Here is a 16772-nt window from a genome sequence, read left to right on the forward strand (position 1 = left end):
TCGTGAAAAATTGATGAGATTCTGTGCATCATATGTTACAATAGCGTGAAGGAAAGAGGTTTAATGACGTCAAAAAACACTAATGTGTGATCAATTTTCAAGGACAATTCTGTAATTTCTCCTACGATTTTAAATAAATAGATTAAAACGCGTAATATCCAAAATCTAAGCTCAGATTCGGATTCCTCGTGAAAAATTGATGAGATTTCATGTATCACATGTTAGAATAGAGTGAAGGAAAAGGGTTTAACGACGCGTATAGATTCTGTCGTACTTCCCCTTTGAACTACGCCGCCGCCTGCCTGTCGCTCGAGTGAAACCGAACGGGAAAGCGCCATTTAGCGCCGGCTAAGCGTTCGGTTTCGTCGCGAGGAATTTCTCACGATAAATTCTTATTCTTCCTCCTCCGCTGACCCACTGAGCACACCCATGTTGCCACGTTGCATTCATATGCTCGAATCAGTATGTCTACGTTACGTCTCTTTCCTTCACGCTATGCTCGGGTATGATACATGAAATTGTAGCAATTTTTAACGAGGAATCCGAATCTGAACTTCGATTTTGGGTATCACGCGTTTTAAGTCAAATTTTTCAACTTCAAAAATCCGAAATGACTGAAGTGGCTTAAAATGCCATCTCGGCTCCTGTTCGATAGATTTTCCTGAAATTCGGTGTCAGGAGGTATTTTTCGATGGGAAACTCGAATTTTTAGTCCATTTTTTAAAATTCTCAAATTCAAGATGGCAGGCGCGGGCTAAAATGCTATCTCGGTTTCTGTTTGTTCGAGTCTTGTGAAACGCGGAATCACACGGTATTTTTCAACGGAAAACTCGAATTTTTAGTCAATTTTTTAAAATTCTCAACTCCAAAATGTCGGATGTGGCCTAAAATGAGCTCCGGTTCTGGCCTCCGTTTCTATTCGTTAGAGCTTTATGAACCGCGGGATCAGGGGTACTTTTCGACGGGGAACTTGAATTTTTAGTCGATTTTTGAAAATTCTCAAATCCAAGCCGGCGGACGTGGCCTAAAATGCTATGTCGGCTCCTGTTCGATTGATTTTTTTGAAACTCGGTGTCTGAGGGTATTTTTCGACCAGAAACTCGAATTTTTACTATGTCTAAAAATTCTCAAATCCAAGATGGCGGACGTGGCCTTAAATGCTATGTCGGCTCCTGTTCGATGGATTTATGGCGCCCCCTTACTACGAGCCTACTCTTGTATTTCTGTACGGCCGCAAATTTACGGTCAAGGGGCGCCTGACCGTCTATGGACCAGGTGGAGTTTTTGTCCTGAAAATTTACCTTTAGACGGCAATTCTCTTTATATTTTGTCTATGGTTTTTATGCCCCCCCCTTTCTCGCGGAATCTCTTTTCACTTTTCTTGCCTCCTTTTTCCTTCCATTTCCCCCTTCTTCCTTGCTTTCACTGCCCAACCTAGTTTCCTTTTCCTTTTTCCCCTTGTCCTGTCTTCCCTTTTTTTCCTTTTCCTTTTCTCCCCTTTTTTCCCTCTCTTCTTCTTTCGTGGCGCCCCCCAAAGGCTGGCGCCCGTGTGCGCCGCACGCCCTGCACACGCCCTAAGTCCGGGCCTGCATATGGGCTCGCTCGTTGTCTCAATCAAAATTTATTGAGGGAGATAAATGAACGTTCTGTGTTGAAGCTACCTGGTCGGATTGTTGCCTATGCGGTGAAATTGAAGGCGAACAGCAAGTGAACGGTAGTATCGAGAGAGCTACACATCATTCATCGACTCAGGAATCAAAGCATACCGAGAGAGATAGATAAATGGTTGTTCTCTGATACAACTATTCGAACTCCCTGTTAGGTTTGCTGCCTATGCTGCAAAATTGAAGGCGAACGCTTAGGTGGACAGTACCTACTAATAATGAGAGATTCTGCAAACATGGGTTCATTGTTTCGATCAAATCTTATCAAGCGAGATAAATGAACGTTCTGCGTTATACTCCCTGCGGTAGGCTTGTGACCTACGTGGTGATATTAAAGGAAAACCTCAAGTCATTGGTATCATGGTACCTATACGGAAAATGACTGGAAATATAATGTTAAAACGAAAATATCATGGGAAATTTGTGATCTGCCCCCCCCCCCCCCGATTTTCTAATTAATTGTAATCGTGATTTCATTAAAACTTTCTAAATAGTTCAAGGAAAAATATTCATTAGATACCTTTTACCAAAAAATAATATTAATACTATCGTGATACGCGCCACTTTTGTTTGTGGAACGACGTATAGTTCGTTTAGAGACTTTCTCCGTTCTTTGCCCCATCCCTTATCTAGCTCTGGATTTTTCTTCTGTTTCACTGCTACAGATCTGTCTCTGAAATAATTCATTTCTGTGTGCCTTTTCCTGTTTGCAAAAGTTATATCCCTCTTTCATTGTATTGCAACCCCGTGGTTTCTTGGCCGGACCGCCATTGAAACAAATCAGGGGATTTTCACGTCCTGTATACAAATGGACGTATTTATACTAAAAGGAACTATGTACATAGGGTTTGCGTGTACCATAGTTCCTTTCAGCATAAATACGTCCAATACAGAGCTCTTTTCCATTGTTTTGACACGTGATCACCAACCTCAGTAAAACAAAGGACCCTTACGCACACCTGGCTGCATCCACCTGAATGATGATGTTTACAATGGAACGCCCCTTCCGAAAGTTTTGTGAAGTTCGGGATTTCCTACCACTGGAAAACAAGGAAATAGTTTCTAGAATAATCCTAATACCGATATGAGTCTGCAAAGGGGGGGGGGGGGGGGTTGTTTGTGGTGGCTACAGACACACAGGTTACGACCCTATAAAAGGGAAACCCCAACCCTAAATTCTGTCAGTTTGGGTTCAGCAAACGAAGTAGTTTAATTGGTGAGCAGGTCAGTGGGTCAGTGGTGTTGTGTTATGGTGGACTAGTGCTGCTGTGCAGTCAGATACCGGAATCGCAATACTTACGCTACAGTTTCTAATCCGTGAGTACACCGTAGGATATCCTATTCATAACTTCTACTGTCATAAATCTAAAGCTTAAAATTTATATCCTCTACAATTTAAAAACTTATTTTTTCATTTTTAACATTTCAAAATGTTTATGTTTTAGTCTAGATTTGAAAAATTTTACTTTTTAAAGTTTAAGATCTTTATTTTTCAATTTGATTTTTGTTTTAATGTTTCACATCATTTTTTTCAATTTATTCATACTTAATAGATCAATAGTACATATATATTACTACTACCACTATATACTTACTACTACTCACACTATACTTGCTATACTTACTCACTACTATACTACTTACTATATACACATACTACTACTATATACATAGTATATATATACTATTAATCTATTGAGTATGAAAAAATTGTTAATAATAATGATGTAAAACATTAACATAAAAATTAAATTGAAAAATAAAAATTTTAATACTATAATTTAAAAGATAAAAATTTTGAAATAAAAAAAATTAAAAAATAAAGTTTTTAAACTGTAAAGAATACGAACTTTTTTCTTAAACCGGATTTTCCCTCTCTTCAGAAGCTCTTTTTCTTTACTTTTCTTTCTCATTTGTACGTTTCTCTTCTAAATTGACAAGAGATGGGGTTACATAAGAAGCAATTTTTAGCATTTTGATCACACGGAAAATTGATTGACTGCGTTTTTATTTTTCTCTCGAGTATCAAACTAGTTTTACTCTCTGTGTTAAGGTGATTCGACGGTTGTGATTTTTTTGTGTCAGAGCGACGTGCGATACATCGCATCAATTCGTTCCATAATTTAAGCTACTTTTAATTTTTTTCGACTTTTGGGATCGCACTTCTGCTTTCATGGGACTAAAGAATTCATGTTCCAAATTTGACGAAAAATTTCAACGTAATAAAGGCAGGGTTTTTTCAGAGGAAAAATATCGCATTCGATCCTGATATCGAAACGGCACTCGAATGCGATATTTTTCCTCTGAAAAACCCCTGCTTTTAATACGTTGAATTTCTGCGTCAAATTTGGTACATGAATTCTTCAGTCCCGTGACAACAGAAGTGCGATCCCAAAAGTCGAAAAAAATCAAGAGTAATTGAAATTATGGAACGAATTGATGCGATATTTCGCACGTCGCTCTGACACAAAAATTTTTGACATTTTATTTTTTTCAGATTAGTATGAGACTAACATAGTAAAAGCTGGTCCATCTTGTTTTATTGAGTGTTTCTTTTTGTATACCTCTAACTATTTTCCCTCTTTTTGCATGGTTTCAGACTGGTAAGAAATGAACACTTTGAAAACTGTTCAACTCATATAGTTCCATTTTGCGTTTTATATTCCAAAGACCTCAAACTAATTTTTGTTTCTTGTACTTAATTCTTCTGTTTATCTTCCTAATCTTTTCTTTCTAATCTAATCTTATCTTTTCTTTTCTAATTTTGTACTTAATTCTTTTGTTTTTTTGTTTTTTGTTTTTTTTCAGATCGGCAAAAAACTAGCACCGTGAAAGCTGTGTTACTTCATTCCATTTTGTCATTTTAGTTTCATTTTAGACACTTGCTTTATACTTTTTTTTTCTCTCTCTCTCTTCAGCTAGTCCTCCGTTCATCTTTGATTAACATTCCCTTCCACTCAATTTGCAGTTGCATTGCATTTAAGGTGATTCGATGGACGCCATATTTTGTATCAGAACGGCATGCGATATATCGCATCAATTGGTACCATTTTTTTAGCTACTCGTCATTTTTCTCCAATTTTGAGATCTCAATTTTTTTGTCAGGAGACTAAAGCACTCACTTACCAATTTTAAGAAAGAAATTCAACGTAGTAAAGGCGTGGTTTTTTCAGAGAGAAAACATCGCATTTGATATTGATATCGAAACTGCACTCGAATGCGATATTTTCTCTCTAAAAAAACCACGCCTTTATTAAGTTGAATTTCTTGTTAAAATTGATTAGTGAGTGCTTTAGTCTCCTGACAACAAAATTGAGATCTCAAAATTGGAGAAAAATGACGAGTAGCTGAAAAAATGAAACCAATCGATGCGATATATCGCATGCCGTTCTAACACAAAATATAGCGCCCATCGAACCACTTTCATATTGAAAACTACCATTCTGACTCAACGACAAAAGCACCTATCTGCATAGGGAAACATGAGACATACGTTATTTCTAAAATGCAACAGAACGTTCCTTACCCGTTGAAAAATGTACTCAAATTGGACGTATTTTTTCCAAACAGAGCTATGTGCATTATGACGTGAGCCCTGTTATGCACGTATTCTTATGGATCTCAGGGCTCACGTCTTAATGCAAATAGTTCCGTTTGGCAGAAGTACGTCCAATTGGAAGAATCAAAAAGTCACATTTTGATTATTAAATTGCAAATTAATTATTTTTAGTGTTGTAAATATTAACATAGATTTTGGCATTATGTTACCAGGAAATACCAATAAATTTTAATCACTCTGCAATACAAAATCATTTTAAAACGACTAATTAGTCGCTCACGGAACAAAATATGGCGAAAGAAAAGACAAAACTGAAAATTAGCTACATTACATTCCAAATAAGTAATTAATCTTTCATTAGAATAATAGAGGGGGGAGGGGGCTTTATCAAATGATTTTACATGAACAAAACTAGTTTTCCACTAAACTTTTTATTTTCAAGTTAGGTTAAGCTCCAACTAATCATTCTTTTTTTATTCTTATAGTTTGTTTCAGGTCTGCGAAAAATGAAGAAAATGCTCCGCGTGATGAGCCATTGAAGACGGAAGTAGTGCCCTCCAAAATGTGTACCTATTTGTTCTATCGTATCCTTAACTTGAAAGCCCTCAGTTGTGGAAAGAGATGTGAGAAGTATTTGCAACCCCTTTTAGTTCTGTATAGTTCTCGGGTGATATGATATTCGAACAATACTGCATTCAACTAAAAGTAACTGAACTGAATTATGTAAAAAGGAATTATCTTTTTCGGTTCACTGTAGAAGAGACATAAATGCCACAGATTTTCCTAAACGAGCCAGAAAAATTAGTTTCTTTTCGCGTAATACAGTTCAGTCACTCTGCAGCTGAATGCAAACATGCAATTAACGAGACAAACAAAACCACAAAGGAACAAACGGAACCCGGACAGTACGTAACATGGTGGTGAAATATTGCTGCGTCCACACAATTTTGTGGGGAAAACAAGGGCAAAAAGTTAAATAAATCAAAAGTTCTTTTTTACCTTGTTTTCCCCGCAAAATAGTGCGGACTCAGCACTATTGTGCAACCCTTCATAATTAACGCTGCAAGATATAGTCCAAAAGCAATGCGGAACTGCAATTAAAATTTGAAAAAATAATACCTAAAATTTAGATAAATTTTGGCATAGAGCCTTGATTAAAATTTTGACAAGAGATTAATGGACGTATGCATTTAAAAAGGAAGTATGTTGCATGCAGATGCCGTGCAAATAGTTCCTTTTAGCATGCATAAGTCCAGCTTAATAAATGATAATGGAACAGAACTTTCAACCAAGCGGATGAGGCGTTAAATAGAAATATAGAAGCCAGTTTTGTCACCTGTTGCTAATCTTACTAATAATTCTTGATCTTCCTTTTTTGTTTCAGATGCGGCTGAAGAAACGGGCTTGGGGGAGGGTTCGCTGAGGGGGAGGCTCCCAGGGAAGGGGGGTTCGTGGGGTTGGGAAGTTTCGCGGAGTGAGGGTTCCCGAGGGGGGGAGTCCCGGGGAAAGGGGGTCCGTGGGGTTGGGTGCGGGATCGCGGAGTAGGGTTTCCCAAGGGGGTTCCCGGGGAGAGGGGGGGATGTCCGTGGGGTTTACGTAGGATCGCGGAGTAGGGTTTCCCAGGGGGGAGGGGCCGCGGAGTAGAATCACGGGGGAGGAGTAGGATTTTTTTTTTTTTTTTTCCGCGACTGGCTTGCTGAGATCCTCCGGGGCGTTACGTCCCGGGTCCGCCGTCGCCGGCAGGGGGCGCCGCCGGGACCCCGTGGGTCCGTTGGGCGTCCCTGCCCCCGACCCCCCGCAAGGGGGGGCTTTTTCCCCCTCGCGGGGGTCGGGGGTGGGGGCGCCCAGCGGACCCTTATGGGGTCCCGGCGGGCGCCCCTGCCGGCGACGGCGGCTCCGGGGCGTTACGCCCTGGAGGATCTCAGCAAGCCACGAGTGGAAAAAAAAAAAAAAAAAAAAAGGGAGGAGGTGGGAAAGGAACCTGGGGGCCGGAGGGGCCTGAAGCCGGGGTTGGGGCAGGCCGCCGCCAACGTACCAGGATCGTCGCCATCGCCAACGTACCAGGATCGTCGCCATCGCCAACGTACCAGGATCGTCGCCAACGTACCAGGATCGTCGCCAACGTACCGGGATCGTCGATTTTTTTTTTTTTTTTTTTTTTTATTCTGTTTCAGGTGCTGCTGCTGTTCCCGCAACCGAAGGTAAGATATCGTTTTATTTCTCCTCGTTGCTAAACAAGGGTTGTAATCGTTAATCAGTTTTAGAGGGCATTACTTCCGTCTTCTCCGGGCAGAGCTACTTTTTAGCAGGATCAAACACGGAGCAGAGGAAGCTGGAGCTGCGTCAACGTTGGTAAGTTTTTTATTTGGTTTTCTCTCCCTCTCCCCCCCCCCCCTCCCCCGTGGATTAGGGCTCATGGCGATACCACGTTAAAAAAACGCGCCGAGAGCTCTACCTCCGGGAGCAGTGCCGTCTCTTTTACCTGATCGGACTCTCCTAAGGTGGTGTGGAAACGAGCTTTTTTTTTGTTTCCCCATTCCTTTTTCGAGCTGTGGATTATCGCACTGTAGAGTGATATTGAAACTTACTTTTAGTGGACGCTAGATCAATAAAAACCACAAACTGGGTAAAATCGAAAATTAAACGTGAAAAAATTGAATAAAAATAAGTACCCATGTATTCAAGCAAGCATCGGTGTGTTGTTTGGATTAGCTATGTTTATGCGAGCCTCTAAACCTAACTTCAATCGAAACCTAAGTTTGAAACCAAGGTTCAAATCACGGCATAAACGATACGGAACTAACGAAATGTAGGTTTCCGAAATTTGTGTTTGAAACCTTATTTTACACTAAAGACTAGGTTTTCGCACTCCGCATAAACGAACCGGAGCACGGTGGATCGAGTCATAGGGCAGGCCGGACATGGCACATCACGCGACTTGGTTTGCTCATTTACGTAGTGTTTGCGCTCATAAAACAAATCAGGATACATGATTCTTATGTATTTTTCGTCGCAGATTTCATTTTTGATGACTATTTTCCTGATTATTGGGTTTAGATATGTATTTTGGCACAATTTCAGATAAATAAAGAGATATTGTTTAACAACAGATAAGTTTAAACTTTCTACACTCATTTCAATCGAAGTTTTAAGTGTTCAATGGACTTTTTCTCTCCGGTAAAATGTTTAAATATCGTATATAAAACGTATATTACTCATCTCTTTTACCATTCCCCCTCCTCTCCCCCAAAAAATGAATGAATAGAAATCCGAAAATGTTGAGAGGAAAACAGAGGATCTCCTTTCCCCTTCATTCCTGGGGCACCTTTTTAGCTTTCTAACAAAAGAAAATGACAGGGGGAAAAATATGAGAGAAAAATACAAATCAAATACACATCAATCAACACAAATCATGTATTATCCGAGCCTTCCTAATTAAGGGCCCGCGAGTCACCATTGTACACTGCCTTTATTTATACTTAGGTATCTAATGGAGCTTCTTCGGCTTAATGATTGCTGCTGAAGCTCAAATTACCTCAAATTTCTCTATTAACTTCTAATTTTCCGAAGAAATTAAACATAAAAAAAAAAAAAAAAAAAAAAAAAAAATCCGATGTCAAAAAACGCGAGTTTTTGGGAAATAGTTAGAAGATAGAAAAGAATTTAGGCCATTTTTGACTTTAGCATCAAGTAGTAGATGAAAAATGCTCCATTATACACCAATTTGATATAATTTTCCCGTCTTTTCAGACGCAAAACAAACGGATCAGTATCATATGCGTCGATTAGGACATTTGAGAGGAAAAACCCCGTTATCTGGAACAACGTGGACATTTTTTTAACCGCGCAAGGCATGTTTTCTCATGTATTTTTGTCTCCTGGATTCGAAAATGACCTTGGTTTCTCTTTACCATGCACCAGTTTTACGGAAAATCACATTTCCCGAAAAGTCCAATTTAAGTGGAAAATCTCAATTTTCCGGAAAATCGGTGGGTGTTGGAGAAAAACCAAGGTCATTTTCGGACTCAGCACTGAAAATTACATACAGATCACCTATCAAATGCCCGTTGTTTATTCGCCACAGACCTGTGAAATTCGAATTCTCTCGAGCCACCATTTTATGAACTTCACTTTTTCAAAATCATTTAAGCTTTATTCCCAAAGGGGCACTTTGGAGCAGCCAATTTTTCTTGATAATGAATCTTCAGGGATCAGTTAACACTGCTATACAAAGGTTTCCCTGAAATACGCTGAAATAGCTAGTTAAAAGTCTAGCTATATTATTATTTTTACGGTATTGAGGAGGGTACTTTTAAGCAAGAATACCGCTTATAAAAATAGCGATATTTTAACTTGTTATTAGTGAAATATATTCTACTTAAGGAGGCGGACAAGCTACTTTAGTCAAAAATTGTCATAAATCTATCGGAGGGAAATACCAACAGGCGAACGGTTTGTCCCGAGTGAGGCAACATTTTTCGAGTGCCGCCTGAGCCACTTTAGGAGGCTGTGTGCGTTAAACTGGGGTTAAAAAATTGAAAACCAATACCTGTATCATAAAATATAACTCTTTGGGAAGACATTTACATCAATGAAATGACTATTTGTGAGAATCGCCCATGTCCGACTTTTTGCAGGTTTCGATCCACCGTGCGGAGGTTGAAATTAGTTGAAATTCGACTTCAAATGCGATTTTCAGGTGCGCGATCGGCAATATGGCGGATTTATTATCATACCGTTCGTAAACAACTGGTGCTTATCCCACGATTTAGCTTTAATTTTGCCATTATTTAACATTTTTTACAATCATCATTTTACTTTAATTGTTGCTTAAGCACTTTTACGTGATTCCTTCAGTTATATGTGGCTTATTTATCCTTATTTAGCTAAACGTAGGGCGTTATTTTCTAGTGAAGGTGTTTAGTGTCAGATGGAATCCAGGCTTATTCCTGCTTTTCAGATAATTCTTGCAACTCTAATCAACATTTTTATGACTACAGAAGCAAAGCAAGCAAAGAGCTTCACAGGCTACAATTGAGTAATAGCCTTACCTACCAGTTCATCATCTGCGGAGAACTTTTTTACTGTATCCACACGATTTGCCTAAGATTTCAAGATAAGCCACCCTGCTTCCCTTTAAGTAGTGCACCGAATTTTTTCATTTCAATCTACCGATTAAATCTAAAATCTGATCCAATCAGAGGTGTTGTAGCTCTTGAATTTGTGTGTTATCCATGTATCTATTTCCTGGTTGTCCTACTGGAAGTGTGAGACCAGCCACAACCGTGACCTGCTGACTTATTTCTTTGACCCAATCTCTTGTAAATGATGACTCAAATTCTGAGGCCATCATTTATTGAAACTAGTTCAAAGTTATTGCTCCAAAGTATCGTCACTCGTTCATACTGAGGCAGAAGGAAGGAGATTTTTTGGTGAGTGCTCTCTTATCCAAGATTTGCAATTTGTGATAAGAATACGGTTTTTATTGAGGCGTGTAACAATTTTTGGTCGTTGAATCACTTGTCATAATTGAGCCTTGGCGTTAGAGATGCATCAACTGTGGAAAGTGGCTCTGCCTGTGCAAAAATATTTTGTGACAGCAGTGAATGTCAGTAAATGCGCTTTACAGGTAGACTGAAAGCTCCATATTCCAATCTACCCGAATAATTAAATTCAAAAGCATTTTTGAATTGAGTTCATATCGAATCTCAATGGGAGAATAATATACAGCGTAAGCGAAAGAATATCAATGGTAAGGTTGAGTTTGTGTCTTAGGTTAGTGAAATGCAATGGCAGGTTCTGAAATCTTGTTTGTCAGTTGCTCTTTACATGAGTCAGCTTTGAAAATCAAGTTTAAGAAAAAAAACACATAGGTAGGCAAACAGTAGTAGGTAGCTTGCCTATTTTCTTCCTGTCTTGCTCATGGACGCAGAGAGCAGTCGGAAAGAGGATTGAGAAACAGGATTTCAGCGCGTGTCTCTGGGAATGTGGAAATTTAAAATTTGTGAAGCGTCATCAGTTTGTTAAGATTGTCACCGTCCGTTGCCTCAAGAGGATTTAGACGCTTCTGCTTCAGCGATACATTGTTGGCCTATCAATATCCGCTTATTTTGATCATATTTTGAAGGAGCGATTCCCATAAGTATTCCCGATTAGTTATTTGTTTCACTACAATAATGGCGGACATACAATCTTTACGACACCATGGAGTGAAGGTGCGGTGCTCTACTGGATTAGCACTCCTACACTTTCAATGCCTATATCTACCTATTGTAAGATCATTAGAAGCTCAATAAACAATATGATGAATTTCTGCGCCTGCCACAATTATTTTAAACATCACTAAAATTACCAATGGCAACTTTTCTGAACTCAGAATATAAGCTCGAGTATGATTTGAAGAGTTGTTGAGATTACCTAGGTATTCATTCAATTTTTAAATATGAACCTAAAATGATTAAAAGTCCACTGTCATTTTTCCAACTGTTGCTCAGAAAGTCAGTAAAGGCTTTTCTAGTGAAGATGAACCCTCCGCTTAAATATTGCGGAAAAATTGTGGAACATACACGGGATAAAAGAGTAATAATAATTTTATTGAATCAATTCATAGTGACAAAATGAAGTATAGCTTGTGAAAATGGCGCCAACGCATGAAATTCAAGTTCAATCGAAAATATGCGCATAAACAGCGCCAGAATCGGAAAGTTTGATTTCCCGCGAAAGTCGGGTTACAGCGCCCGCATAAACCCGACGGAGGAAACTTGCATTACAAACTCGGGTTTCGTGAAACCTCGGTTTCGAGCCTCGCATAAACGTAGCTAATTTATATTTCATAGAGGATTTTTATGAAGTGATGTTCGCGTGTGTCGATGAAGTGTTTGTCCGCGTATTTGAATTCTCCGCCACGTATCGAGATCCAAGTTGCCACCCTTAGCAGCTTTTCACAGTTTTTAACCCTCTTTGACCAACAACTTTACTGGGAAAAGCTTTGCATAATTTCAATGAATATTGTCATAATTTGCTTGAATTTGATTTATTTCTCCTTAAAAAATGGTATTAAACAATTTAATATGATTGATCGTTAAAAAACGTCTGATCGTTTTGAAAAGTTTCTGGTACTCAGGTTGGTGATGCTGAAAAAAAAGTAATGATGTGGTGGAAAATCAAATGGACCAATCAGAGTTAGCCACACAACCTTAGAATGTATTTTGTTTGGATTTTGACATATGGATCGAACGTGTTGAGGTTATCACATGTAGAGCCCTAGAATTTTCAACGCAAATATGCCGGTGTCACTGAAATATCAACCAGTTTAACATGATTGTGTTACAATAATGAGTTGCAAATCCTCAAACCGCTACCTAATTAGTTCCATGCTGAAATTTTACTTCCGTACGTGACCATTGGTTCCATCTGAAAAGCAATCCAACTCACAGGTTAATTTCTTATCAATTTCTAAATTCTGCACTTGCTCCACTTTAGATTTTTCTAGAATAAGCCGTGACACGCGAAATCTCAATCCATGATGCAGTAACCACATCAACACTGGTTTTCATTTTGGATCTGATTTCCTTGTTGAGAAGTAGCAAACTGCGAACACAGGTTATGTGCATCAGCGCCGGATGGCTTGATGAAACTCTGCTTCCCTGTTCCTTGGGTTTGGTTTAGAGTATCCTTTCTCTTATCACAGTAGCATACTTTTACCTATCAATCATTTTTGTCATATTAAGCTAAAAAGCAATGATAAAGACTATTATTCAAACAAACTTGGGAATTTTGAAAAACCTGTTCTAAATTATCACGCGAATTGCCTCTGGAACTATGAAAAATGTCGTTATAATTATTTATATGTTTGTGATTTGCTTCCAATCATTGTCTGCCATGTTATTTTCTATTCACTATTAAATGATTGCGGTACATTTAAATTTTATATCATTCAGGTATTCAGAAACTAAAATCTGTCAGACAGGAGAACTGTTCCAAAATTTCTATTCAGTCAGCCATCTCGTTCTTTTGCGTCCACCAATATTTTTGGCATGCAAGTCTGTTGTCTCATGGTAAATTTTACTGATTCTTATTTCAGACTGTCACTTGAAGAAGATACTTAGATAAACCAAGACAAAATGGATTGGCGGAAATACCTTCTTGCCATTTTGTTATCGGTAGCTTTCGTAGCAGTGCATGTCAGCGGATTAGCTGTCATGAGTATTGACCTTGGCTCGGAATGGATGAAAGTTGCCATTGTTTCGGTAAGTTTTTTTTTATTTCATTCTGCACTTCAGATAAGATTATCAATTTTGGTCCAGATCACTTCATTTAAATTCTAAAAGGCTGTCCCATTAATCAGAATTTCCCTTAAAATTAGATGTTCCCAAAGGAAATTATCGTGAGAATCTCATTTTCTGACCTTTTCATGCTCAAAACGTTAGTGAAAAAGAGATTTTAACTTGAAGTCGAAGTTATAAAAAGAACGTTTCTCATACTTAAGTTATCGCCCTTTTTTTTAAAGCCATGCAATATGAGGCGACAACCTATGGTTGCAACTACCTGGAATCCAATGCCAAATGACTGCTGTACAATTCAAATCTTGAGCAAACTGTCATGTTTTTTTTTTAAAAAGAAAAATTATTTTCAAACCTCCAAACAGGAATGACATAGCATGGTTGGAATATGTAGCCTCTTGTTACGATTATGATCAGTAATTCCTTAAATGACGTGGTGGAGTGATATTTTTTCATCTTAAATGGTATTTGATTTTTGATAATCTTGGAAATCTCTCTCAGAAAAGAATGGATTCCATGAAAAATTTAGCTCTTCTCATTTTTTATTTTCTTTTTAAAAATAAATTATGAAAACAACTCCAAACCACTCACTTGAACCGTTAAAATTAGCGACAATTCTGGAAGGCTTTCTGTCTTGCCTACTTATCAATTTACTTTATTCTATACCCTGCAATTTGAAGTGAGATTCATTCAAGCAGTTTGTGATAGCAATCAATTGGCTTTATGAAAGTATCCATTGAAAACAAGGCCTGATGTGGTGAACGATCTCTTGTGGAGACATTGAACTGCATTTAGCAAAAAGGAACCAGTGCGATTACAGTGTTTTCAAAATCGTGCAATTTACTCTTTCTTTTTAAAAATACTCAATATATGTGCAGTATCTAAATTTACACACTTAATTTCCATTAACATTAACAATTTTTTTGGTAGGAAGCCAAATCATTTGCTTTTCTGAGAGATTTTTTAGATCGTTATGAAGAAGCAACATTTTTACAACACTGTAATGGGGCTGGTCCCCTTTTGCTAAATGCAATCCAAATGGCAAGTCATCCATAACTCGTAATTTTGTAATTTACAATGCAGAAAAAATTTAATTTTGTACTTAATCAATTAAAATTTTTCCTTCACAGCCTGGTGTGCCAATGGAAGTTGCTTTGAATAAAGAATCGAAAAGAAAAACTCCTGCTGCAATATCATTTAGAAATGAAGAAAGGACATTCGGAGATGATGCCTTAAACGTCGCTGTGCGGTTTCCTGATCTTAGTTACCATTATTTGCTAGATCTCCTCGGAAAATCTATCGATAATCCTGTAGTGCAACTTTACAAGAAAAGATTTCCTTTCTACAACTTAGAGGCAGATCCCAATAGAAGCACAGTTCTCTTTAAGCATCCCTCGTAAGTTTTCTTTTTTATTCTCAGGTACTTGCTTTGTTTAATTGCACAATATTTAATAGAAGCGACAATCGAAAACGCAGGAAAATGCGGAAACAAGGCTAAAATACAAAATACACAGGCAGGACGTTTCAGTACCTTACAGCACCATTATCAACTGCTAAAGTAGAATTAAAAATAAAAATAAATTGTAATAAAAATAAAAATCCAACAAACAGCGTTACATGTTGAAATTAGTATTGGAATGAGACTCATTCCAATGAGAACCATGGACGTTTTTTGGGTCTCATTCCAATACCAATTTCACCATGTAACGCTGTTTATTGGATTTTTATTTTTATTACAATTTCATTTTATTTTTAATTCTATTTTAGCAGTTGATAATGGTGCTGTAAGGTACCAAAACGTCCTGCCTGTGTATTTTGTATTTTAGCCTTGTTTCCGCATTTTCCTGTGTTTTCGATTGTCGTTTCCGTTTCAGGCTGCCTCTACATCTCTTTGTTTCCACTTTAATAGAAGCTTGATACAACTCGGCGTTAAGTTCATCATCTTCTTTTTCATTTACTCAGTTACAATTGTAATTCATGAAAAGCCAATCTGACTAGCAACCGACCCCTGGACAAATACTTCCTCAAGGGTGCAGAATGTGCTCGGTCAGCCGACTGCATGAGAATTGGAAGGCACCTAAAAAAGGAAACAAATATTAAGGCAGAAGGCATTTTTTGGAGAAAACCATTAAAATCGTTATTATTTTAGAAGGAATCTACTAACATGTTACCCCTCATGAAGGAAACTGAGTAATGCTTGCTTCTATACGGGAAAAATAATGAAGTGTGCAATCTTATGTGGACAGCAATAGGAAGGCTGAAAAATTTTTGCACACAAAATTTTAAGTCTATATGTATCACAAGGCGAACACTAATATCAGCAAAAAACAGGAAGAATTTAAATGTGAAATTTTCCAATTTACCCTCCTCACCTGGCAACGTTAATGGAGAACGTTACAATAACTTTGCTACTACGTCACTTTTGGCCAAGGCGTTGAGACAACGTTTTTGCAACCATTTCCTTGATGGGCCATATCTACTCAGTTCAAGTGGTAAAATTTTGAGTTTCAAATTTTACATTTTGAATTTTGCTACTAACCCTACAAATTGACCTAACCAGATGATCGATTATTATTTTCAGCGGCAAATCTTACAGCCCAGAAGAACTTGTAGGACAGCTCTTATACAAAGCGCAGGAATATGCACAAAACTCTGCTAATCAAGTTGTCACAGAGGTTGTCTTAACTGTTCCTGGTTTTTTCAATGATTTTGAGCGTCGATCTCTCATCACGGCTGCTGAACTGGCAGGTCTCAAAGTTCTTCAGCTTATCAATGATTACTCAGCAGGTAATATTTCTTTCATATACTGTAAAAAGCTGTTCTAAGAATACAAGGCAATACACCTTTTAGTCTACTTCCACAGGGTCCTCATTCCTTTATGCAGACAAAAAATATTTTTCCTTTAAATTTCAATACAAGGGTATCTGAGATTAATGTTTAATTCTTTATGCTTAAACTCTTTCGACTGAAATGAGGCCTTTTGTAGGTACAAAAAACTTTTTTCTAAAATCGACTCCTAGCTATGGCCTTCCTCATTTTTGAAAATACTTGCTTTATCTACACATATGCTAATAATTTGACTTTATGTCTTATATGTAGTCGGAAGTCTATTTTATGTATTTTTTTCTCTTCAGGGATTAAAATTAAGATCCTAACTGAACCTAACTCTAGTAAGGGGTTCTGAAGAGTCCTCATTGATTACTGGGCACTTTCTTGAGGTTTCTTGACCAAAAATTACGATTAAGTACAGCTCAAAGGCCGGAGGAA

At 38.0% G+C, this 16772-nt stretch overlaps 1 protein-coding gene across 3 annotated transcripts in view; it reads left to right on the forward strand.

Moving 5' to 3' along the window:
- Positions 1-12435: 12435 nt before the first annotated feature.
- Positions 12436-16772, forward strand: part of Grp170 (hypoxia up-regulated Grp170 co-chaperone protein) — a 34945-nt gene continuing 30608 nt past the window's right edge. For 2 of the 3 annotated variants that reach the window (XM_072297720.1, XM_072297719.1), the window contains exons 1-4: positions 12436-12659; positions 13307-13472; positions 14636-14901; positions 16087-16292. In XM_072297720.1, the coding sequence (XP_072153821.1) occupies positions 13347-13472; positions 14636-14901; positions 16087-16292 (598 nt within the window). In that variant the 5' untranslated portion in view covers positions 12436-12659; positions 13307-13346. The remainder of the gene's footprint in view (positions 12660-13306; positions 13473-14635; positions 14902-16086; positions 16293-16772) is intronic. The other variant, XM_019042228.2, reaches the window with a different exon arrangement.

Source organism: Bemisia tabaci, chromosome 3 (genome assembly GCF_918797505.1).
Source record: "Bemisia tabaci chromosome 3, PGI_BMITA_v3".
Taxonomy (NCBI): domain Eukaryota; kingdom Metazoa; phylum Arthropoda; class Insecta; order Hemiptera; family Aleyrodidae; genus Bemisia; species Bemisia tabaci.